The sequence below is a fragment of the Lacerta agilis genome, chromosome 5, assembly GCF_009819535.1.
Source record: "Lacerta agilis isolate rLacAgi1 chromosome 5, rLacAgi1.pri, whole genome shotgun sequence".
NCBI classification, from domain to species: domain Eukaryota; kingdom Metazoa; phylum Chordata; class Lepidosauria; order Squamata; family Lacertidae; genus Lacerta; species Lacerta agilis.
In genome coordinates, this window is record NC_046316.1 from 89,040,367 (window position 1) to 89,066,171 (window position 25,805).

A 25,805-nucleotide genomic window follows, 5' to 3' on the forward strand; every position below is an offset into this window, starting at 1 on the left:
AAATAATAATAATAAATAATAAATCATTATTATTATTATTATTATTATTATTATTACTACTGACATGAATGCCCTTGGCTTGACGCGACCCAGGAAAAGTGGTACGTTAGCGAAAATGTTCTCTGTGGGCTATTCCTGACCTATTGCTTTTTACTGGAGATTGTGAGGACCGTTTCAGCTTAGAAGATGATTCCTTGACTCGCCAGCAGCCGTTCTATAATTCTTCCTCCGGCACTATCCTGCAACCCTTCCTTGGTTTCGGGGTGCATTGGAGTTCGCCGGATGACACCGAGGTTCGCGACATGGTTGTTTGTTTCTTTCATCTTCAGAGGGAGATATTGCCCTTATGGCAAAGGGGTAACTATGCCCATGCTGGAGGCCTCCCAAAAGGACGAGCAAATTCAGGGAGAAGAGCTTCCCCAGGGGTGGTCAACCCTCCTCTAGAAAACACGAGCGCAGGACAGTGGAGCTGAGTTGCTCTGGCAGCAATCTCATCTGTCACTGTTTATCCTACCCCACGCCTGTCTCTCCCTGGCTGTCAGGAAGTGAACAGCTCAGCCCCGAAGGCAGGCCAGGCGCTTGGGTGACAATCACATCATGTGACAGTCCTTTTGTTCCCAAAGTCGGGACTTTGCGGACAGGAAGATGACCGACCGCTCTGTTGTTTGGGATGATTACTCTGCTTTGCCAGGCACTCAAAGGGCAGAGCTCTCAGGGTGAATGGAGAGGGGCAGCGGGTGAGAGGGAGCTAATCGTTCCCTCTCGCTGGCTCTTTTCCCCTGGTTCCCGGATCCTTTGGGTGACTCAGCTCCTGGCCTTGTATTCGGCTGAGCTCCTACAAGGACACAGCCGGCCTCCGCTGCTGGCACAGGAGGTGGCATCAAGGGATGGCACAGCAGCTGCCGCACCTAGGGCCAGCACAGCTTGTCGAATGCCGGCCCCAAGGCACCCCTCCCTGTAGCGCCACCAACCCACTTTTAAAACCTTTGCTCCCCGAGAGAGGCTAGCGGAAATGTCCCCACGCGTGCATGGAGAAATTGCTTTGAGTCGATCAAAATGATCTGGAAAACAGAGGACTGAATTGAGGGTTCTGAGCGGATGGAGGCGGGGTTTTGGTGCAGAATCAGCAGCTTTGCCTGGTGCCAAAATGTGGCGTTATGTATTTCTCTCCGAAGCAAACAGACATTTTGATTGTGCCGTGCCCATGGCTTCTGGGGTTTGGCCAACAGAGAAGCAGGAAAATCGACCCATGCACAGTGTACAAATTTGCATTTAGGTCGGGCAGAGAAGGACTTGCACAACAAGCACCTGCAGGTAAGCAAGCTTACACTGGCCTTTCTCCACTCTCACCCCCTACCCCCTTGTGACTGCCTGTTCATTATATACCTGTATATTCATCCTATATACCGGGGGTGGGGACTGGATCCAGCCAGTGGGTGAGATCCTGCCCTTCCCCCAGCAAGCCATTTGACCTGAGGTCACTATGGCATCAGGGGACCCATTTTTTATTTGGTGAATGGCAAGCTGGGCCACAAAGGAAGAGCCAAGTCCAGTCAAGCTGGGCTTGGAGTTAGTGTTGATCAGCTGACAGGTGCCAAGTTCAAGCTCTGCTTTCTGTTGGGATTCGCTGGCTATGGAGTACACCATCTCAGCCCATCCCAGTGGGCATGAAGTGAGTGCCAATCAACTGACAGTTGATGGTGGCAGGCCTCCCTTGCAAGGCATAATCAGGAGTGCACTTTAAGGCTCCTGATTGTGCACTGGAAGTCGCATCTCTGCCTGCCATCACATATAGTACCACAGAATTGTTTAATTGGAAGGGACCCTGAGGGTCATCTGGCCGAATCCACTGCGATGCAAGGATCACATCTCTGACAGAAGGCTATCCACCCTCTGCTTAAAAAACAAAGGAGAGTCCACAACCTTCCGAGGGAGTCCATTCCACTGTCGGATGGCTCTTACTGTCAGAAAGTTCTTCTTGACGTTTAGTTGGAATCTCCTTTCTTGTAACTGGAAGCCATTTGTTCAGGTCCTACTTTCCGGAGCAGGAGAAAACAATCTTGCTCCATCTTCCATGCTACAGCCCTTGAGATATTTGAAGGTGGCTATCACGGCCGTCTTAAGGAGATCGGCCGCCTTGGCACAGTGATCCCTCCGGCACCCCCAGCATACCGCCTCTCCGCTGCCTCTCTCTCGTGCTTGCCGCCCCTTGGGGGGGGTGGGCAAGCAGGGGGTGAGGGGCGTGGCACTGGAACGGTGCGGGGCTCTGTGTGCCCTTCCAGTGCTCCCGGGATGGGAGGCGAGGGCGGCTGGCTCGCAGCCCGCCCGGGACCGGCATGGGCGGCAGCGGCTGCGACGCTGGCGTGCAAGCACCCGGCCGACCGCCCACCCTTGGGGGCAGGGGCGGGTTGGGGAGGGGGGCGGCCGGTATGCCGGTGAGCTCAATCCTTCCGGCGCCCCCATGCGTCCGGGGCGTCCGGGGGAGAGCGCTGGCGGCGCAAGCACCCGGCTGCCCGTGTGGGTGAGGGGAGGCCGCCGGCGGGGCTGCGCTACTCCCCCCCGCTTGCTGCACTCAAAGACTGGGCTGTGCTGCCGGCACGCGAGCGCCCGCCTGCCCGTGGGGTCGGGTTGGGGAGGGGGCGCCCGGTATGCCGGCGGGCTCACGGGGGTGCCCCTGGGGGCCCGGCGCCCTGGTGCGCCGCGCCCCCAGCCCAAATGGACGAGACGGCCCTGGTGGCTATCCTATCTCCTCTCGCTCTTGTCTTTTCCAGGCTAAACAAACCCAACTCCCTCAACCGTTCCTCATCAGGCTTGGTTTCCAGACCCTTGATCGTCTTGGTCACCCTCTTCTGCACAGTACAGGATATGCTGCAAATCCCACTTGCAATTCCCATGGGCATCTGGTTGACCACTGTGAGAACAAGATGCTGCACAAGACAGGCCATTAGCCTGATCCGGCAGGCTCTCTTTATGAGTGTTCCCTGCCCTGCAGCCTCAGGCTAGAAAGGCTCATCATTTCTGTGTCTGTACAGCAGATAAATCCCCAACCTGACGCCACACCCCATGCTGCCTACTTTCCCTTCTCTCGCAGACGGTTCCTACCTGCAGCAAACCTGGCCTCCTGCTCTCCTTCGCTGAGGTCCGAATAGGAGTTGAACGTGCTCTCCAGAGCCACCGGCGAGTCCATGGGCTTGCACCAGCCCTTCCACTCGATGAGGTGGGCCACCCTGCCTTGAGCCATGGCCGTGGGCTTGGTCACATGATCCTTCACCACCTGTGAAATACCTGCAAGGGAGCAAGCAGGGTTAGAGGGGATGACCCGGAGATGATTCGTGGTTCCACTTTGCGGTGAAACTCTCCATTCTGCAAATGGAGATGCTCCGGAGATGCTGGCACACACACACACCGTGACATGCACTCCTTGGGGGCAAGCCAGACCCCGTGACTGAAGAGGCACCCTGATAAGGAGCGGCTGAAAGGGCATCCTTATAAAAAGATCCAACTAGATGTCATGCTCCGCCACATGTTAAATCGTCCCGACTATCCCCTCCTGCCCAAAACATGCAGCCATGGCCTTCAGCAGGTAACCCACATTTGGGTGGGTGAGAGAGAGAGAGATTTTCTGCTGTCCATCAGGCAATGGCTTTCCCCACTTGCCTTGCCCCACCCTCCAGCCCTAGGAGCTTTTCCCAAACCATGACTTTAGGAACAGCAGAAGCAGCTGGGAAGAGGTCAGGGATTGATATTATTTTTAAATAATTTTATAAGTTGTGTGTCTTTGGTTTTCAATATAACGGAACTTGTTTAAAAAAAGCAATCATCCACACCAGCCTTCACCGGTCTGGTGCTCTGCAGGTGATAGAATCACAGATTGTAGAGTTGGAAGGGACCCCAAGGATCATCTGCTCTAACCCCCTGCAATGCAGGAATAGGAAGCTGTCCCATATCAGGATCAAACCTGCAACCTTGGTGTTATCAACACCACACTCTAACCAGCTGAGCTATCCACTTGGATAAAATTAAGAAGGCACCAACTCCCAACAGCGTGCTGGCTGGGCTTGAAGGGAGTTGTGCAAAATAATAATAATAATAATAATAATAATAATAATAATAATAATAATAATAATAATAATAATAATAAATTTGTACCCCGCCCATCTGGCTGAGCTTCCCCAGCCACTCTGGGCAGCTCCCAAACGAATGTTAAAACAATACAGCATTAGATATTAAAAACGTCCCTAAACAGGGCTGCCTTCAGATGTCTCTTAAAAATAGGATAGCTGCTTATTTCCTTGATATCTGATGGATGGGTGTTCCACAGGGAGGGCGCCACTACCGAAAAGGCCCTCTGTCTGGTTCCCTTGTAACCTCACCTCTCGCAATGAGGGAACCGCCAGAAGGCCCTTGGCGCTGGATTTCAGTGTCTGGGCTGAACGATGGGGGTGGAGACGCTCCTTCAGGTATACAGGACCAAGGCCGTTTAGGGCTTTAAAGGTCAGCACCAACAGCATAAGAACTTGTGGAGAGGCAGGGGCCCATGTAGTTCAGCATCCTGTTCTAACAGTGGCCTAGCAGATCCCTGTGGGAATCCTTCATGAAGGGTCTTAGCCCAAGAGCCGTTCTGCCTCCTGTGGTTCTAGCTGCTGGTATTCAGAGGCATGGACTGTTTTGTAGACCCAAACACCTGGAGGACCCTTCAGGCCATGCAGTCTGAAGGGGAACAGCTCAGTCTCCCTCCCTGGTCACTTCATTCTGCTGCACATGCACCCCAAGCCTCTCTCAGAGCTGCACAATTCGGCCTGAGAAGGATTACTGAAGCCAAGCCATGAAAATCTCTCCTTCCAGTAGCACCTTAGAGACCAACTAAGTTTGTTCTTGGTATGAGCTTTGAGCTGCATGAAATGGAAGCCCATCAGCCTCACCAAGACACTGAGCCTTCCGAAAGCGTTTGCCACTTGGGATGTCACACATTCAGTTCCAGTGACAGCTATCATCTAATAGGTGACTGACGAGTTACAGTTGGCGTATCACCTCCCTGGCTTGCCTTCCCCTTTGCCGGATAATTATCTTGGGCGTATTTAAGAGGCAGTGATCTGCAATAACTGATTATAGCAGCTTCGCACATCCATTGGGACGGCATGATCGGCGGGATAATGTAACATGAGAACTCCGCTCATTGACAATTCACCGGCTCTTTGTCACGCAACTTGCCCTTGGTTGATTGACGTAAAAAACAGAGAAATCAAGCTATGCAGAGCTGAAACTCTCAGCAACATTTGTAAGGGGTCCCGTAACATTCAGAACGAACTTGGGTGCCCTTATTTGACTGGGAACTGGCCTGTCCTTTTCAGTTCTGAGAGTTGTACAGCCAGCGTGTTATAATGGTTATAGTGCCAGACTAGGACTCTGGGAGAACAGGGTTCAAATCCACATTTAGCCAAGGAGGCCAGTCACCACCTCTAAGCATAACCAACCTTGCAGGGTTGTTGTGAGAATAAAATAAGCAGTGATCAATAGTGGGTCCAACAGTCAAGAAGGTAGTTAAAAGGATGTCATATAGAGGAGGGAGAAAGGTTGTTTTCTGATGCTCCAGAGAAGCGGACACGGGGCAAACTACAAGAAAGAAGATTCCACCTAAACATTAGGAAGAACTTCCTGACAGTAAGAGCTGTTTGACAGTGGAATTTGCTGCCAAGGAGTGTGGTGGAGTCTCCTTCTTTGGAGGTCTTTAAGTGGAGGCTTGACAGCCATCTGTCAGGAATGCTTTGATGGTGTTTCCTGCTTGGCAGGGGGTTGGACTGGATGGCCCTTGGGGTCTCTTCCAACTCTAGGATTCTATGATTCTAGTTTCTGCACCTGCTGTAGAGGGAAGTGAGGGGCAGGTGGGGTTTGTCAATCTGGGAAGGTAGCCCATCAAGGAGAAGGAAAACTCTGATCCTAAACCAGGGGTCGGCAACCTAAGGCCCATGGGCCACAAGCAGCCCACAGGGGTCATTTTACCGGCCCATGAGCCGCCGCCAAACCGATCACCTGTTTGGCACAGCACGGTGCGGGGACTTCCTTTCGTGGCACTGGAAATCGCATCTGTGCAGACGCAGACACCGGAAATTGCAGGAGCGCACACTAATGTGCGCCCACGATCCTGCCCATGGAGGGGGGCTCCGGAGCAATGAACCTGTCCAGGCAAGGTAAGCCTTGCTGATCCCTGCCCTAAACCTCCACTGCCTTGTGGGATATCTTCGGGAGAAGAAAAGGCTGGGGAGTAGATCTTACACAAATTTAAAGTGGAGTCCCTAAGATGGCTGGATGGCACCTTGTATTCCTCCTTCCAGCAACTCCTGTAGCCAAGCTGGTGCCAAACGTCTTGCTCTGCTTTCCTTTGGACCACATCAGTGAGGCCGAGAGGGGGGTCTTGTCATCTGGGCAGCCCAGGACCTCCATACACGCTGCTCACGCATGTGACCTGAGGAGGTCACTTCAGTGCTGCTAATGCAGCGGCTTGACTTCGCTTTAGTGGGCACACTCCATTGTCTCTTGAGACACACAGTTGCAAACATCAATGCCACCTTGAGCTCCTTGGAGGGAAGTTGGGTTGTAAATGCAGAGGTTCTCAAATTGTGGTCCACAGACCACTGGTGGTCCTCAGGTGTTTCAAGGGGTCTGCAGAACAGCTGTCAAGATTGGTAAATGGCCCGGGATTTGGTTTTTTTTCTTCTTCTATTCTGACTATCTTGCCCAAATACACCACTAAGTTCCTGGGCATAGGGCCTGTGATATTCATAATAAGATACTGGTGGAGTGTACTAATTTTTCCATTAAACTCTACTAGTTAGAGGTCTATCTCCGAAACAAAAGGCCCACAGTTTTCATAATGCAGCACTGGTTTTGAGGCTGCTGTCACCATTGAAGAGAAGATGTTTATTAAGTGGTCTGCACAGCCCCTAGGAAAGTGGTTTGAGAAATGCTGGCCTAATGTGTTTGGAATGATTTGATTTGGTGTTTTTCAAACTGTGTTCTATGAAATCCTAGGTTTTCTCGGAAGCCTATCAAGAGCCCAGAAGCTCAATAATGGTGGGCAAGATGCCCAAAAGGCCATTACAGATGTTCCACTGCAATGTTCGCCCATGGAAGAGCATGGGCGCATCTCAAATTTGGGGGGGGGGGACAGACAGGTAGGCCTAACACCTCTGTTTATCCTCCAGTATTAACTGAAATTAGACAATGTTCCAGAATGCTAGAAGAAGAAGAAGAAGAAGAAGAAGAAGAAGAAGAAGAAGAAGAAGAAGAAGAAGAAGAAGAAGAAGAGGAGGAGGAGGAGGAGGAAAGTAAGTACAGGGACTCTGGAGTCTTGGCAGATGAATCCATCCGTGGCAAACCAATCTATGCAGAAAGGGTTTCCTGGGGGTCAGAAGATGGGTGGTATAATTTAAAGAATATTTGTATTCTTAGTAAAAACAATGACAATATCACTAAAGTGCCAATGTGCCTCTGGGTTGTTTTCAAGGCAGGAAAATAACCACCGGGGGAAATCACGCAGCCAAAAGCAGACTCTTGAAAAAAAGGGCACTAGGAAGGCAGCCATTTTCAACGTGTTGCCACAAAAACAAGGAAAAAAATCTCCTGCGGCTACCTTAAGGTTAACAAATTAATGGTGGCACAAGTGTTTGTGGCCTTGCTTGACATAGGACCATTGACAAGTAAAGGTAAAGGTAAAGGACCCCTGACAGTTAAGTCCAATTGCAGACGACTCTGGGGTTGTGGCGCTCATCTCGCTTTACAGGCTGAGGGAGCCGGCGTTTGTCCGCAGACAGTTTATCCGGGTCATGTGGCCAGCAAGACTAAGCTGCTTCTGGTGCAACGGAACACCGAAACCAGAGCAGCGCACGGAAACGCCGTTTACCTTCCTGCCGGAGTGGTACCTATTTATCTACTTGCACTTTGACATGCTTTCAAACTGCTAGGTTGGCAGGAGCTGGGTGTGATGGCCTGGGATTCAGACTCAGATGCTGAACCTGAGAGATTCCAGGCTGCACAGGATTCCCTGTCTCCAGAACCAGCAGAGCCGGAGCTAGGGCCTGAGTCTGAAGGGTCCTCGCCTGTGCTGGATCCCCAGGTGCAGGCATCTGCTGAGTCGGCTCTGGCTCCTGATGGGATGGAGGACCCATTGCCTATAGGTGCTCCACTCCCAGCCCCGTCAGAGGAAGCTGAGGTTGCCTCTGGGTCAGGTAACCCTCCAGCCTCTCCTGAGCTGCAGAGGGTCAGGACAGAGAGGCGAAGGGAAGTGAGTTCCCGCAGGAGGAGTGCTCGCCTCCAAGCCCGGAGAGGTCAGTCTCCAGAGGATCGGGGCCGCCCTATGCCTCAGGGCAGATAAAAGCCGGCCAGCCCCAGCCCCAGGTTGCAGGAGCAACATCGTTGGTGACCAGTACCTGCTGCTGTTCCTGCTTGAAACCTGTCCTGCTTTCCTGCCTGAGCTCCTGACCCGCCCTGGTTCCCTGCTTGCCTACCTGTTCCTGACTTTGCCTGCCTCCCTGCCCTGCACCCAGCTTCAGATACTACGGACTGCCTTCACGTTGCACCTTTGACCACAGACCAGACTTGGACCTCGCCTCTCAGGTGACCCACGGGACCAGCACACTGGGTCTGAACAACGGGAGCTCATCCCGTTGCAGGGATTCAAACCGCCGACCTTCTAATCGGCAAGCCCTAGGCTTTGTGGTTTAACCCACAGCGCCACCCGCGTCCCTCATTGACAAGTAGGTTATTGCAAAACAAAAGAGGAAATGCATCACCAAATAAAATAGGATGCAGATTTGTATAGGTTTGTGACTTTGATTTAAACAGAAATGCAATGCATCTCACCATTATGGGGAAGAAGGTGACCACGTGAGCTGTGTGCATGCTCAGTAAGTCCGGCTCCTTAGCATTCTTTCTTTTTGCCCGTCAAATTGAGGACTGTACCATGTAAGGTAAGATATATGGCCATCCAATAGACAAGGGAGACAAACAGAGAACTCCTCCTGCCTTGAGGAAGTACCTGTGATGAGAGCAGGGTGGCAGGAGTGGAAGAATCCCACTCCTTATCTCATGGGTCTGTCTGCAGAGGCCTTCCGTGGCACATAAAGGGTCCCACCCCCTTGCTGAAACTTGGCTTGAAATAAACTTTCTTTAGCCCATAGAAGTCTCTTTTCAAGACAAATTGTGGCACAGACTCATTTCAAGGAGGCGTGTACAGCCAAGGAGTTGCAACTACAATGTACATTCCACCACGGAGGCTGGCAATTATATTGGCAACATTCCCCGCAATCCAATACAGATTTAATTTTGGATCTAATCTGCATATTACTATGGTGAGGCAAGGGAGCTTTCAATTCTAATTATTGCATAGGGCTTCTGCCCACGTTAACTTCTAAAATAGCCCAAGGGAGCTGGGGTGGAGGAGACCCCAGCTCATTCCTTCATGCTAATCCTCCTCTCATTTCAGCTCGGGCTGCTGTGGGGAGGCAGATCAAAAGCAGGCAATGTATTCTATTACAGTGGTACCTCAGGTTACAGACGCTTCAGGTTACAGACTCCGCTAACCCAGAAATAGTACCTCAGATTAAGAACTTTGCTTCAGGATGAGAACAGAAATCGTGTGGCGGCGGCATGGTGGCAGCGGGAGGCCCCATTAGCTAAAGTGGTACCTCAGGTTAAGAACAGTTTCAGGTTAAGAACGGACCTACATAATGAATTAAATTCTTAACCCGAGGTACCACTGTACAGTGGTACCTTGCTTCTCAAACCCCTTGGTTCCCAAACGCCGAACACCCGAAAGTAAGTGTTCTGGTTTTCGAACATTTTTCGGAAGCCGACCGTCCGATGCGGCTGTCGGCTATTGTTTCTGGGGAGCCAGCACTAATCAGAAGCTGCGCCTTGGTTTCCAAACATTTCGTAAGTCAAACGAACTTCCGGAACGGATTAAGTCTGGCGCTTTGGTTTTTGCTATTTATTTTGCATTTTGGTTTTTGAGGATTTGTTTTTGTGACTGTGTGGAACCCAGTTCAGCTACTGATTGATTGATTGATTGTGTGACTGCGGAAATAGATAAAAGCCACCCATCCAAACAATGACTATCATCAGGGCAGGTAAGAAAAAAAATAATTTTAATTTTTATCATCTACAATAATGTCTGATTTATTTTATAGTACAGTACATTGATTATTGCTTTCATTTTATGGATCAATGGTCTTGTTAGTTTTGGTTAGTCTCGTTAGTCTCTTTGAATTAAGATTGAGAACCAAGGTACCACTGTATTTGAAGACCAAAGGGCTGGGACCTTCTTACTCATAAGCCAGAAGACAGTCTTAATTCAAGGTTGTATTGGCTGTCCAATTCTTGAAAGCAGCGAAGGGAATCAGGGGGCAGCAGATTCCCTCCAGCACCCCTAATGATTGCAACTGAGACTTTGGCAGTGTACACAACATGCATCTAAAGCACATCTTCGCCCTGCCCCAAGTATCCTGGGAACTCCAATCTGTTAAGGGTGCTGGGAACTGTACACTACAGTTTCCAGGATTCTCTGGGAATGAAATGTGCTTTAAATGTACGGGGTGTGTCCACAGTATGTCGCTATTTTCAAGTGGGATTCAATCACATGCTGTCAAATTCAGTTTTGTGCAGCTATAGTGGATTGGGACATCTTGCGCTAAAAATCCACTCCCCCCCCCATAGACTTTTTGCAGAAAGGAAAGTGACAGGCAAATACTCTTTAAAGCATAGGATGGCGCTTGCTTAGTTGTCTAATCTCCCTGCAAACAAATCAGGATGGGTGCTCAATAATCAAGACACCTGGAAGCAGCCCATCAAGTAGGAAAGTTGAGCCAGTAGGATTAAATCCATTTTAGTAAAGGTAAAGGGACCCCTGACCATTAGGTCCAGTCGCGGACGACTCTGGGGTTGCAGCGATCATCTCACTTTACTGGCCAAGGGAGCTGGCGTACAGCTTCCGGGTCATGTGGCCAGCATGACTAAGCTGCTTCTGGCGAACCAGAGCAGTGCACAGAAACGGCGTTTACCTTCCCGCCAGAGTGGTACCTATTTATCTACTTGCACTTTGACGTGCTTTCGAACTGCTAGGTTGGCAGGAGCAAGGACAGAACAATGGGAGCTCACCCCGTTGCAGGGATTCGAACCACCAACCTTCTGATTGGAAAGCCCTAGGCTCAGTGGTTTAACCCACAGCGCCACCTGCGTTTTACTCTTGCCTTATTGTTGCTTGGGTGCTGCTAGTTGCTTTGAGATTCCACTGGGAAAGAAACACAGTGAATGAAATGAGGCCCAGTGTTGTTCTTCCCCCCCCCCCCAAAATGGAGACATCCTCATCAAACTCCATTCCTAGCCGCTTACCGTGTAATGAGGACCGGGCGAGGGCCGCGATTTCTTGGATGGTGAGCGCTCGCCGGGACTTGGGTAACATTTCGACAGTGTCTTCAACATTTACCTTCAAGAGAAAAGGACAGTGAGGTCAGAGGTTGCCTCAAAGAGGGCTCAGACAAATGTCTACTTGTAGGGCATTGTGTGTGTGTGGCCCTCTGTGTATAGGGTGGTTCGTTTTTCCATAGAGCTGGAGGGGGACATTCTACGGAATTCAAACTGTTATACAATAAAATGCAATGTGTAAAACATAAAAGCGGCAATAAAAATGCACTTAAATATCATGCAGCATCTAGCTCAGTGCATTGCAGTTTGCAGAAAAATCAATGGCAGGCAGAAAAACCATCAGGAATTTCAGACTGATCTGCAGAGAGGGGCAGTTTGAGAACCACTGGAATAAGCCTCACCAACGACTCCGGAAATAAAAAAATTCTGCTGCCGGGTGGGCCTTGGAGGTAGAGCCAGAATACTCCGGGGGTAAAAAGAAAAAAGAAAAGGGGGGGAGGTAAAGGACCCCTGGGCGGTTAAGTTCAGTCAAATGTGACTATGGGGTTGCGGTGCTCATTTTTGATAGCTTTCTGGGTAATGTGGCCAGCAGGACTAAACCGCTTCTGGCGCAACAGAACACCATGATGGAAGCCAGAGCGCACCGAAACGGCGTTTACCTTCCTGCCGCAGTGGTACCTATTTATCTACTTGCACTGGTATGCTTTTGAACTGCTAGGTTGGCAGAAGCTGGGACAAAGCAACAGTAGCTCACCCCGTCACGGGGATTCGAACCGCTGACCTTCTGATCGGCAAGCCCAAGAAGCTCAGTGGTTTAGACCACAGCGCCACACATGTCCAGGGTACCAGGAAGTAGGGGTGCAGTCCAGTGCAAAAGTTTCCTGTTTGCCTAAAGTGTACATCTTTGGGTGTTTTTTTTTTTTTTTTTTTAAAAAGAAATGTTATTTCAGCAACAGCCCCAAAGAAAAAGCCCCCAAATCAAAATTTGACCTGGTCCTCGTTTTGTTTATTTGGATCAGCTGTCAATTATATTTATGAGCCACATTCAGTACCAAGTGGACCAACCAATTACAAAAGAAAGATGCTGATTAATCACTTTAGCTGACTGATCAACAGATTAAATTTAAGGACCAAAACCTCATCCATACTTATTACAGGGGTGTACCACAAGGATAAATAAATAAACGTGTTGTGAACCCTCGGCCCCATTGATTTAAATTTGCTTTTGCTAAGCAAAGCAGAGCAGAGCCTTAATTAATTCACCAATTGAAGCTTTAATTGATTAATCTATTAATTAAACTGCATTAAGGTCATAGCCCTGTTTAAAATACGTAAATCTGAATATATAGTTCTGCGTCTGCTTCACTTCCCTGAGACGATCCACAGTGGCAGGGTTAACAGGGTTTCGTTTCATTTAGATCAGAAGAGCCCTGGAGAGACTTAAGCTGTTTTTGTAATATCAATATACAAATGTAGAAGCGCAGCTTACTGGAAGCGAACGGGCTCCTACACTCAACAGATCTCCAGGGAACAGCTGTTGCAGCCCCTCCATAGGGCTGCCCACCCAGTTTCAGCTAACTGCAGCTTAGACCAAGGATAGCCTAAATGCTGCTCTCTGGATGTTCTGAACTACATCTTCCATCATCACTGATCGTTGGCCATACTGGCTGCGGCTGATAGGAATTAGAATCCTAGAATCGGCAAGCCCAAGAGGTTCAGTGGTTTAGTTGAGTGGGAAAGGTAGATAGACACCAGCACACTTTCACACGCAAGAGGGGAGAATGGGCATGCGGTCAGAGCACGGCCAGGAGACTTAACCCACTGACCGTTTAATCCGTGGACAAGTGACCCCAGAGAGCAATGTGCAGAAATGAAGAGTCTCAATCTGGCAGTGTGCAGATTTACCAGTCCCTGTGCATATTCTCTGCTTGAGGGCAATGCCTATTTCCTGGGCAATGTTCAAAACATATTTCATCTCATGTGTCAGCTCCCCATTAATGATTATCCACCTATTGATCATATATTTCACCGCAGTGTGCAAAATCCCTCGTTGACACTGTTGCTTTATGCAACCCAGTTAGAGAAGCCTGGATTTACCCAGGGTTCGGCTCCCTGATCACAAGGAGACCCTTTGAGCCTTCTTGACTTCGAAGAGGCTGACATAAGGATCCATTTTCATGAATGATTTGCAATAGCGGGTAAAGAATGCATGAGTTGCAGCAGCAGCAGGCTGCAAATGACCCTTGCACACAAGCAGGCCTAGTGGCCACAGCAGCTCCTCCCAGTTGGTCTGGCCCCAATGAAGCCGTTGATAGGACTGAAGGTCCCTGACTTCCCAATGCTCCCTAAGTCTACTCCCTTGGTTCCTTCCCCAGCAGCCTAAGGCTCTGTCATCTTGTCTCTCCTTGCTCTGCCCTCTTCATTTCTCTGTGTGTTCTGGGAGACCAGGGGAGAGGGGAGCTGTTCACAGCAGGAGAGGGGGAGTCCCTGGGTTCTTCAGCGGCCTGCCTCATCAGTGTCATCTGGCCCCCTTCCTCTCCTGCCTCCGAGTCTGGACTGCCCTCTGCCCAAGAAATTACTCCAGGGACCGAAGCAAGAACTGTCCGTAACAATCGGTGGCAAAATCCAAGATTTTCATGTAGATGGGAGTCAGCGCCAACAGTGTGTCCATCCCACACTTTCGCACCCAACCCCAAAATAGGGGAAGGGGGGAGCCTTAACAGTCCATTTAGGACTAAGCATACTCAGAGGGCACAGAATTCTTCCTGACTGTGAGGGGTGGTGTGAGAGAGAATGGGAAATCAGTGACAAGGGGGAATGGAATGGAGTGGCTGAAGATGTCAAGAGAACAACACTCCACACTGCCGCAACTTAATAATATCATTGTACATGTCTCTTTGGACAGTTGCATAAGTTTTTTTTAAAAAAATGACAGGTCCCTGACCCCGGATAGATTACGATCTAAATTTTGACAATAGAGAGGACAACAGAAGGAAGGCCAGGAGAGGATAGGATAGGGAAGGATAAATTACAGCACAATGTTCACAGCACTGAACTGGGGATGAATCCCTTCCTGCATGTAAGCGCTCTGCTGTTTCAAAGCAGCCCAAGGAAGGAGGAGTGGTTGGCTGCTCAGCTTGATGTGCAGAAAGCGGCAAGGAAAGGAGCCGAGGTGCTCCGTGTTTGTACCTGCCAAGCTGCCAGTCCCTGGGGTGGAGAGGCAGCTGGGTAACAATGCACAAGGCGCTGTGATGATTTTTATCAGGGACCGCAACGGAAACAAGACACCTACTCTGTCTCTGCGTGTGTGGCAGAACGATTGAGAATGATGGAAGGGAAAACAGAAAGCACACTAATGGGTAATGCTTCAGTCATTGAAGTATCCTGACACATGGGGCCTGGAAGAAGCGTCTGCAGCGGTACAGAGACGGTTTAGCAAAAATGAAGCTAAGCCGTGCATCTCTCTCTCGTGTGGGACGTGATGGTGCCCACCCTCTGTCTGGGAAGAACAGCTCAGGGGCTGAAACTTGTGGAACCGACGTTTGGGTCAGCTCAAACCCATAAGACAAGGACGCCTTAATAATCTGTAGCAAAAGAACAGAATAGGGTGCAAACGCTACAAACAGCTGTCTTCTGCAGCATTAGCTACCCTTCCCAATTTAGTGTCATCCGCAAATTTCATGCGCATCCCCTGAATTCTTTCATCCAAGTTGCTTATACAGATGAGGAACAACAACAGTCCCAGGGAAGAATCCTGCAGCCCCCCCTTGCCACTTCCCCCCAAGGATTATGAGGAACTGTTAGTGAGCACTCTTTGCATTCAGTCAGTCAACCCGCACAAACCCACCTAACAGCTACCTCGTCTACTCCACATTTTACCAGCTCTTCCACAAAAATATCATTGGGGGGGGGGGACTGTCAAAAGCCTTACTGAAATAGAGATACACTACGTCCACAGTGTCCCCTTGATCCACCAAGATTGTAACTCTATCAAGAAAAGAAATGAGATTTGTCTGGCATGACTTGTTTTTGAGAAACCCATGCTGGGTTTTAGTAATCACAGCATCCTTTTCTAAGCGCTCACAAACTGACATACAATTTCTTACTATTCATTTCCTCCCAGTTTTCAACATACAAAATACTTGATGGTTCTCCTCCTCTCCCAACAGCCGTGCGCTTGAACGTAAGAGACAAGCTAGACATGAAAACTGTGATGCATAAATAAAAAGCTTTCAGGTCTGATTTAACTTTGCAGCCAGAGGGAGAGGCGATCCAGATCAGGAATGCTGGGGAAAGCAAGCTAGGAAGTTTCCTTATACCATGAGAGCAGACTGCTGGGTCAGGCCAATGGCCCACCTGGGTCAGCATCCTGTTCTCACAGTGGCCAAGTCATAACTTTGGTCCATCTAGTTCAATATTGTCTACACAGAGTATGCTCCTCCAGCTTTGGCTGGACTCCATCTCCCATCAGCCCTTGCAAGCATGACCAATGGCCAGGGACAGTGGGAGTTGTAGTTCAGCAACAACTGGCGGGACTCAGCTACGCTGGCAAAGAAAAAACGCTTTATATGCGTTGTTTATGCACTCTAACACTGTGGCACCAGATGGCGATGTGGAGTTCCATTTTTGCTAACCCGATTTCTCACGCAAAGTTTGCAACGCCATTAACCGAAACGCTTCTTTGATGTGTCTGGATCCAGCCCTGGTATACACTGACATGCAGTGGCTCATCGGGATTACAGACAGGGGGACACTCCTAGCCGTACCTGAAGATATAGGGGGTTGAACCAGGGACTGGTTTTCTGCCACTGACCTGCGGCCCTTCCTAAAGGGATTTCAACCCTTTCGTGCTGTGCCATCTTACAAACGAAAATTGTCCCCTCTTCTATTTGGGAAAAAAAACTCCCATACATGTCTGCAAGGAAAACGGTCCCTGCAAGGAGGATAGAATCCTAGAGTTGGAAGAGACCACAAGGGCCATCTAGTCCAACGCCCTGCCAAGCAGGAAACACCATCAAAGCATTCCTGACAGATGGCTGTCAAGCCTCCGCTTAAAGACCTCCAAAGAAGGAGACTCCACCACACTCCTTGGCAGCAAATTCCACTGTCGAACAGCTCTTACTGCCAGGAAGTTCTTCCTAATGTTTAGGTGGAATCTTCTTTCTTGTAGTTTGAATCCATTGCTCTGTGTCTGCTTCTCTGGAGCAGCAGAAAAACAACCTTTCTCCCTCCTCTATATGACATCCTTTTATATATTTGAACATGGCTATCATATCACCCCTTAACCTTCTCTTCTCCAGGCTAAACATACCCAGCTCCCTAAGCCATTCCTCATAAGGCATTGTTTCCAGGCGTTTGACCATTTTGGTTGCCCTCCTCTGGACTGTTGGGGCTTTTGTTTTAAACTGTCATTTGTAGAACAAACACCTGATCTGGATTAAATAAAAATAAACACAAAGCAGACAGGAGAGCTATTCGTCCATCTGTACCATCACCACATCTTTAAAAAAGAACCCCTCAGCCAGGAAACGGCACAATCTATTATTTACCTAGCTTCTGAGGCATTTTTCGCCTGCCCCGTCACATAAAGATCTCCGGGTAGCTTCTGATAAATAAGAGAAAACTACAAGAACGGCATTAACTATTTAAAAAAATTAATTACGAAGTAGGACGCAAAGCCCCAAACGCTAAGTAAATGATGGCTTTGTGGAGTTGTGAAGCTGGGCCTCGCGCACACATGCACAAGCACACCGCGCCTTCTCACGCACAACAAATGGGGCAAAGTTCGCACCCAGGGCCCATTCCCAGCACGCAGTGAGGTTCAGCAGCAGCACATCAGGGAAACGTCTTCAGGGGTTGGGGGTTTGCGCAAGGCAACAGGTGCCGCGCAGGGAGACGGCTGATAAGGTGCGCAGAAGTTGCTGAGAGAAACGTTTAATTGGCTATCTGTCCCCACAACACGTGCCTATATGCGCAGCAGGGAAAAGCAAGGGGGGGTGCCCTGCACTTTGGACCCTATTCCCATGGCTGCATGTAGATTTATTTGCAGGCTCCATCCTGCCTCTCCCCAAGTCCCTCCTGCACGGAATAAAAGCTAGATCCCAGCCTATCCTTCTGCGAGGGAAGAGTGACCCTCCTAGAGGACCCTTACCTGCCCCTTCCAGCTTCTCCCTCCTGGCCCGGCATCAGCACCAGCGGCTCGCAGGCACCGCCAGGGGCTTCTTCCGAAGCGGTTCTGGACTTGTAGCTTGCAACGAGGTGCATTTCCATGGCAACCAGTCACCATGGACTGATTTCTCCCAGGATACAGGCCTGGCTTTGTACTGACGTCAGCGCAGCACGAGACGTAGTATAACTAGCGAGCCAGAGAGACAGGCCATCGCAGGAGCTCGGGGCTGTGTGGGGAGGAAGGGGAGGGGGTTAAGGGGATAGGGGCTTGGGGCTCGTTCTCCACAGGGTGGCAAGCTTGCATCTGGACGGTTAGGCTACAAGCTGGGGGTGCCCTGTGTATGGCTGAATGCTCTGCTGCACTATATCACTCTTTTTTTAAAATCCTCTCAGACGGAAAGCTAGCATATCAGGATGAAGGTTCACCAACAGGCTAGCTTTCTGTGGGCAAGGAATGTTCATCTACGGAAGGGCGTCCAGTCATGTGGGCACAGGACTTGGGTCTAAGGCTCTGGTCCTGGGAGAAACCCCACTTGAGAATCAGGCATCTGTTGCATTTAAGGTGTCTGCCAGGAATTCTTTAATTGTTTAAAAATTTCATTTCTATCCCACATTTTTCTTCCAACGAGCTCAAGGCAGTGTACATGGTTCTCCTCCCTATTTCATCCTCACAACAATCCTGTGAGGTAGGTTAGACGAAGAGATGGTGATTGGCCCAAGGTCACCCCAGTAAACTGAGCAGTGGCTGAGTGGGGATTTGAACCCTGCTCTCCCAGATCCAATCCAACATTCGAACCCAGAGCTTTCCAAACTGCGTGTCGCGACACGTTGGTGTGTCAGCTGCAGTGTGTAGTTGTGTCATGCAAACACTCCCCACACTCTTCCCGGGGCCGGAAAGAGGTTTGTTTAAGCTCTGGTTTGCTTGTAAAACTAAATTGCTGCGTCGTGAAATGATGCAGGTCTAAAAAATGTGTCACCGACATGAAAAGTTTGGAATGCTCTGCTCTAACCATTACGCCACACAGAGATGGGGAACCATTATGTTGCTGGACTCCTAGCTCCCATCAGCCTCAGCCATTTGGGACCAGTAGCTTCGAGAACACTGCCCAACCATCTCATCCTCTGTTGTCCCCTTCTCCTTCTGCCCTCCATCTCCTTGTGCCCGCCAAAGCAAACAAGATGAATCTTAACAAGGAGAAATGTAAAGTACTACACTTGGGCAAAAAAAATGAAAGGCACAAATACAGGATGGGTGACACCTGGCTTGAGAGCAGTACATGTGAAAAGGATCTAGGAGTCTTGGTAGACCACAAACTTGACATGAGTCAACAGTGTGATGCAGCAGCTAAAAAAGCCAATGCAATTCTGGGCTGCATCAATAGGAGTATAGCGTCTAGATCAAGAGAAGTAATAGTACCACTATATTCTGCTCTGGTCAGACCTCACCAGGAATACTGTGTCCAGTTCTGGGCACCACAGTTCCAGAAGGATACTGACAAGCTGGAACGTGTCCAGAGGAGGGCAACCAAAATGGTCAAAGGCCTGGAAACGATGCCTTATGAGGAACGCCTTAGGGAGCTGGGTATGTTTAGCCTGGAGAAGAGAAGGTTAAGGGGTGATATGATAGCCATGTTCAAATATAGAAAAGGATGTCATATAGAGGAGGGAGAAAGGTTGTTTTCTGCTGCTCCAGAGAAGCGGACACGGGGCAATGGATTCAAACTACAAGAAAGAAGATTCCACCTAAACATTAGGAAGAACTTCCTGACAGTGAGAGCTGTTTGACAGTGGAATTTGCTGCCAAGGAGTGTGGTGGAATCTCCTTCTTTGGAGGTCTTTAAGCAGAGGCTTGACAGCCATCTGTCAGGAATGCTTTGATGGTGTTTCCTGCTTGGCAGGGGGTTGGACTGGATGGCCCTAGGGGTCTCTTCCAACTCTATAATTCTATGATTCTACCCAGCCATAACTGCTTTGAGAGCTTCCTTTTACAATCATGCAGTATGTATATTAACTTTATGAAATAAATAAATAGTCAGGGTGATGGATGCTGTGATGGCAAAAACATATGTGTGCCCCCATGCCTGCCTTACCTCAACTTCCCTGTGTAGCACATTCATCCTGTAGTAGGACCTATGCATATTCACTACATTCTAGCTCAGTGTTTCTCAAACTGGGTTTTCCAGATGTTGTTGGACTACAACTCCCATCATCCCCTGGTCCTGCTAGCTAGGGGTGATGGGAGTTGTAGTCCAACAGCACAGACCCAAGTTTGAGAAACACTGCGAGTCCTTTACGTCTATTTGGAGCTGCAGTTACCACGCTTCAAAGTCTCAGGCACTTTCATCGATACCCCAATATGTTTAACTGAATGTTTAAGAAATTGAACCCAGGACTTTCTGCCCCCAAAGGTTTTGCCTTCTGCCGCATTTGTAGGGTGGCATTGGAAAACCCGAACCCGTGCACTCCGCAGTCCCTCAGAGCCGGGCATGTGAAATGGTGCTCTCGGGCTGAGCTCAGGCACCCTATTTGGCGTGCACTTGAAGGCAAGCAAACGCACACACAATTGTTAAAAACAATTTTCCTAAAGAGATTTTTCTACTGCAATGTGGCGTTCACATTCTAAATTATTTTATCCTTTTAGTATCGCCGGCCCTCTTTCCCTGGGAGTATAGAAAACTTGTACTAAAGAGCAGAGGATCAGATCTGCAAGTAAACAAACAAGCAGATAAATAACTATTTCTATCTGGCTGTTTCGGCTCTTAAGGGAGCATTCATGGTGACTCACATCATTAATAAAACACAGTCCAAGCAATAACCATAGAAAATTATTACAGCGGAACAAAAATGAAGCAGTAGAGGAAAAATTAACACAATGGAAAGCCTCGCTTTCCCACTCAAGCAACAGATAGCCCCACCACCACCACCACATAAAAAAACAAAAACCCTGTCTGCAACATTGTTAAAGAGGTGTCAAAATACAGGGCGGCAAGGGGGGGTGGGGACACAGCCAAACCTCCTGTAGCAAGGAGTTCCATCAATTTTACAGTTAAATTTCATGCAAAAACTCTCACTGTTGTTCAGAACATTCTGGCAATAATTGCAATGTTCTGGCCTTTACACAAAACATTCTGGCAACTGGGCTTGGTTCTCTCCTCCAATAATAATAATAATAATAATAATAATAATAATAATAATAATAATAATAATTTTGTTCATATGCTGGCCATCTGACTGGATTGTCCCAGCCACTCTGGGCAGCTTCCAACAAATTTAAAACATGGAGCACAGTAAAACATCAAACATTAAAAGCTTCCCTATACAGGGCTGCCTTCAAATGTCTTCTACATGTCAGAAACAGTCGTACCTCGGGTTGCGTTTGCCACAGGTTGTGTTTGCTACGGATTACGAATGCGCTGAACCCACATGCGCAGAAACATGAAACCGCGATTTGGGCATGCACAGAAGCACTAAATCACGCCGCGCACATGCGCAGATGCAACGCTTCAGGTTGCACTCTGTTCATGTTGCGAACGGACCCCTGGAACGGATCCCGTTCGCAACCAGAGGTACCATTGTAGTGGTTTGTTTCCTTTACATCTGATGGGGGGCATTCCACAGGCAGGTGCCACTACTGAGAAGGCCCTCTGCCTAGTTCCCTGTAACCCCACTTCTTGCAATTTGGGAACCGCTAGAAGGCCCTCAGAGCTGGATTTCAGGGTCCGGGCTGCACAATGGGGGTGGAGACACTCCTTTCAGGTATGCAGGGTCCAAGTCCCAGGTTCAAACCCCAGCATTCCTTGGCAGGGCTAAGAGAGAGCCCTAAAGGGAGCTGCTGCCAGCCAGGGTAGACAATACTAGGATAGATGGACTAGAGGCCTGGCTCAGCTTCCTATGAACGAAGCAGGATGCTGATGCCCATATTAAGCATTGGGGCTCAAAGTGCTCTATGCACAATCTCATACAACGGCCTTACAGGGTAGGCTAGTGCTTTATTATTCCTGTATTGCAGATTTGGAGAGAAGGAGAGGCTGGCAGATGGTGGCTTGTCAATTGCCATCTCATGGTGTTGTGGTTCTTCCACACCACCTCCTATGATGCCTGGCGAGCAACAGCTCTTCTTGGGCCAGCCTCCAACTCCCAGCCTAATCTAACAATAACAATAACAATAACAATAACAATAACAATTTATTTATACCCCGCCCATCTGGCTAGGTTTCCCCAGGCACACGCACACCATCCTCCGCCAAAATATGCTTGCAATTCTAGATACTGGCCTGGTGGGATTTCCAGCAACCTAGAAAAAAGCAGCAACCTAGCTACATTAGGAGGAGGAGACTCTTGAGAGTCCCATGGACTGCAAGAAGATCAAACCTATCCATTCTCAAGGAAATCGGCCCTGAGTGCTCACTAGAAGGACAGATCCTGAAGTTGAGGCTCCAGTACTTTGGCCACCTCATGAGAAGAGAAGACTCCCTGGAAAAGACCCTGATGTTGGGAAAGATTGAGGGCACAAGGAGAAGGGGACGACAGAGGATGAGATGGTTGGACAGTGTTCTCACAGCTACCAACATGAGTTTGGCCAAACTGCGGGAGGCAGTGAAGGATAGGCGTGCCTGGCGTGCTCTGGTCCATGGGGTCACGAAGAGTCGGACACGACTGAACGACTGAACAACAACAACAAAGCTACATTAGAGACCAACTGAGTTTGTTCCTGGTATGAGCTTTCGTGTGCATGCACACGAAAGCTCATACCAGGAACAAACTCAGTTGGTCTCTAAGGTGCTACTAGAAAGAATTTTCGATTTTGTTTTGACTATGGCAGACCAACACGGCTACCCACCTGTAACTAGCTACATTAGTTTCAAAAAACAGCGTTTTGAATGTGTTATAAACATGCAACACCAGATGGCGATGGAGAGCAAAAAAAAACCTGAGATTTTCCATAGTGTTTTTTTTGTTACGATTTATTTCTGACTTATTTATAGGGTGTTCCCCCCCCCCCCGTGTGTAGATCCACCTTTAGGCTTTTCCCGTGCTATTAAGAGAGCTTTGATATGTAGAAATCATCAGCTGAGGTGACGCTCTTTATTGCTGCAATTAACTTGATCGCCTGAACACTGCTGCTATCCTACTGCTGTTTAAAGGAACAGTTATAGGGACCATACAGTTGCTTGGGTATGGGGGTGTATTTACATGGGCACAGAGACATGTTTCCCATGTGATCTAAGGTTCTACAAGGGAGCGGACACATCTGCATCAGCCTGAGGTCTGCATTTCTTTCTGGACAACCTTGCAAGCTCCATATGCCAGTGGTGTCGGAGCCAGAGGTTAAAGTTGGCAGAGCAATGAATGTTAATTTTACTGTGGTAAAATTAGTTTCTACACACACACACAGGTGGATACACACATATAAAAAATGCTGTGAACATGCTATTTAAAAAAACAACAACACCCAAAACATTTTGAAAAATACATTGAGTTTGGCATAGCTCACTATCGCCATCTAGTGTCACATATGGGTATTGCACTTCATAACACATTTAAAACGTTTTCAGTGGTATTGTTGAGTCCTCACACAGAGAGAGCAACACATCCTCTGTTCAGATGAGCAAGAGGCATAATCAGTTTGACGACACAGCCAGGCAAAAAGCAATAAGGATGGTGTGGTGCAGGACCTGTTGAGGGGTGTGGCCTGGGGAGAGGGGGTGTGTCTAAGGGCCAGGCAGAGAGCCCCTAGGCTCTTCTGCCCCACTTTCACCAACTAGCACCTGGCCTCATTTTCTCACCTCTTGAGAACTTAGGTAAAGGTAAAGGGACCCCTGACCATTAGGTCCAGTCGAGGACGACTCTGGGGTTGCGGTACTCATCTCACTTTACTGGCCGAGGGAGCTGGCATACAGCTTCCGGGTCATGTGGCCAGCATGACTAAGCCGCTTCTGGCGAACCAGAGCAGTGCACAGAAACACCGTTTACCTTTCCGCTAGAGCGGTAGGCCTACCTATTTATCTACTTGCAATTTGATGTGCTTTCGAACTGCTAGGTTGGCAGGAGCAGGGACCCAGCAACGGGAGCTCACCCCGTCGTGGGGATTCGAACTGCTGACCTTCTGATCAGCAAGCCCCAGTCTCTGTGGTTTAACCCACAGCGCCACCCGCGTCCCTCTTGAGAACTTAGATGAGCTTTAAGCCACTTTCCATAAAGTCATGCTGAGTGCAGACCAACAGCTGGCTTGTCCTACAGAACACGCCACTTGCTTTTGGGCTTTTTCTGTGGAACAACAGGTGATATCTGCAGGGCGAGAGAGAAAGGTGAAAGGAACCCAGTCTTGGGGATGCAGTTTCTCTCTCCAAGCAGGCTGCTTGGGTGCCACCCGATTAGCAGCACAGCCTTAGAGCCCATCCCTGCAGCATTTGGTGGGGCTTGGCTTCACGGTAGCAGCTGCACAGGTCTGGCCATTCTTGCCTCCCCCCCCCCGTGCCTTCTCGAAAGCACCCCCACCCCCCCCCCACCTGCACTCTGAGCAGCACTGCCAGGGAAACAATAACAAAACAAGCTGGCTTAAAAAAACCTGCCATTTTCAGGCACACGGCATCTGCGCTGTTGTTCGAGGGTGTTGTCATAGTACCCGAGGAGCGAATCCAAGATTGGGGCTCCCTTTCTCTGGGGGCTCAAAGAGACATGTAGCAAAGGGATGGCTCCTTTCTAACAGGATTCTCAGCCCCGCTAAGAAGCAGGGTGGAGCTATTCTTAAATACAGACCAGGGTCCAACAACATAGGCAGGGCACAGGGTAGCCAGCCCTGTTTTGCAGGATTCTGGAGTACCCTCTCACTGCAAAAACAGCAATCTTAGATCCAACCCTGTGGATATTCATCTGAAACACACACACACACACACACAGAAGAAGAAGAAGAAGAGTTTGGATTTGATATCCCGCTTTATCACTACCCGAAGGAGTCTCAAAGCGGCTAACATTCTCCTTTTCCTTCCTCCCCCACAACAAACACTCTGTGAGATGAGTGGGGCTGAGAGACTTCAAAGAAGTGTGACTAGCCCAAGGTCACCCAGCAGCTGCACGTAGAGGAGCGGAGCTGCGAACCCGGTTCTCCAGATTACAAGTCTACCGCTCTTAACCACTACACCACACTGGCTCACACACACACACACACACAAACACACACACACACACACACACACACACACACACACACACACACAGACACTGGACCATCTAACTACCAAAACACAGAGGATAGAGCACAGATCCCTCCTTCAGCTTCGAGCATCTCCAGCAGTGGCAGCTGGTACCCAAGGAGGTGGAAGACAGAGAGGTCCACGGTGGGTGGAAGCACAGCCGATGACTGGCAGAGCCAGCCAATTCTTGTTTTCTCCCCATCCTCTTCCCTGCTGAGTTCTGCAAGGGCGGCACCAGCATAACGGAGGAGGAAATGGACAGCCAGGACCACCTGCTGCACTTGGTTGTAAGAAGGCAGGTAGACTGGGGGCTGGTTGCAGACAAAGGGCAGTTGGTGGGGCTGTACTCCAATGGGCAAGCCTCAATTGCATAGGGCTGCCCCTGAAGACGGTTCAGAAGATTCAGCTGGTGCAGAATTGGGCGGCCAGGTTGCTCACTGGGACAAGACAGTTTAAGCATATTACACCGATCCTGACTGCGCTGGCTGCCAGTTAGTTTTTGGGCCAAACTCAAAATGCTGGGTTTGACCTGGAAAGCCTTAAATGGCTGAGGACTCCAATGCCGCACGGACCGCCTCTCTCCCCATATAAACCGTCCTGGACTCTGCGTTCATCATCTGAGGCCCTGCGGTAGAGAGAGCCAGTGTGGTGTAGTGGTTAAGAGCGGTAGACTCGTAATCTGGGGAACCGGGTTCGCGTCTCCACTCCTCCACATGCAGCTGCTGGGTGACCTTGGGCTAGTCACACTTCTCTGAAGTCTCTCAGCCCCACTCACCTCACAGAGTGTTTGTTGTGGGGGAGGAAGGGAAAGGAGAATGTTAGCCGCTTTGAGACTCCTTCGGGTAGTGAAAAGCGGGATATCAAATCCAAACTCTTCTTCTTCTTCTTCTTCTTCGTGCGCCTCCTACACAACAGGTCCGGAGGGTGGCAACACGAGAACAGGGACTTCTTTGTAGTGGCTCCCCGTCTGTGGAATGCTCTCCCCAGGGAGGTTCGCCTGGTGCCTTCATGATAGGTATATTTATA

The 25,805-nt window shown here is 49.4% G+C and overlaps 1 protein-coding gene across 6 annotated transcripts in view; it reads right to left on the reverse strand.

The window, feature by feature from the left end:
- The window catches only part of FAM131A (family with sequence similarity 131 member A), a 65,756-nt gene that overhangs the window by 14,112 nt on the left and 25,839 nt on the right, over positions 1 to 25,805 (reverse strand). For 5 of the 6 annotated variants that reach the window (XM_033150769.1, XM_033150765.1, XM_033150767.1 and 2 more), the window contains 2 exons: positions 11,386 to 11,479; positions 3,103 to 3,285 (listed from right to left, as the gene is read on the reverse strand). In XM_033150769.1, the coding sequence (XP_033006660.1) occupies positions 3,103 to 3,285; positions 11,386 to 11,479 (277 nt within the window). Of the gene's footprint in view, positions 1 to 3,102; positions 3,286 to 11,385; positions 11,480 to 17,569; positions 17,697 to 25,805 lie in introns of those variants that run through there. The other variant, XM_033150768.1, reaches the window with a different exon arrangement.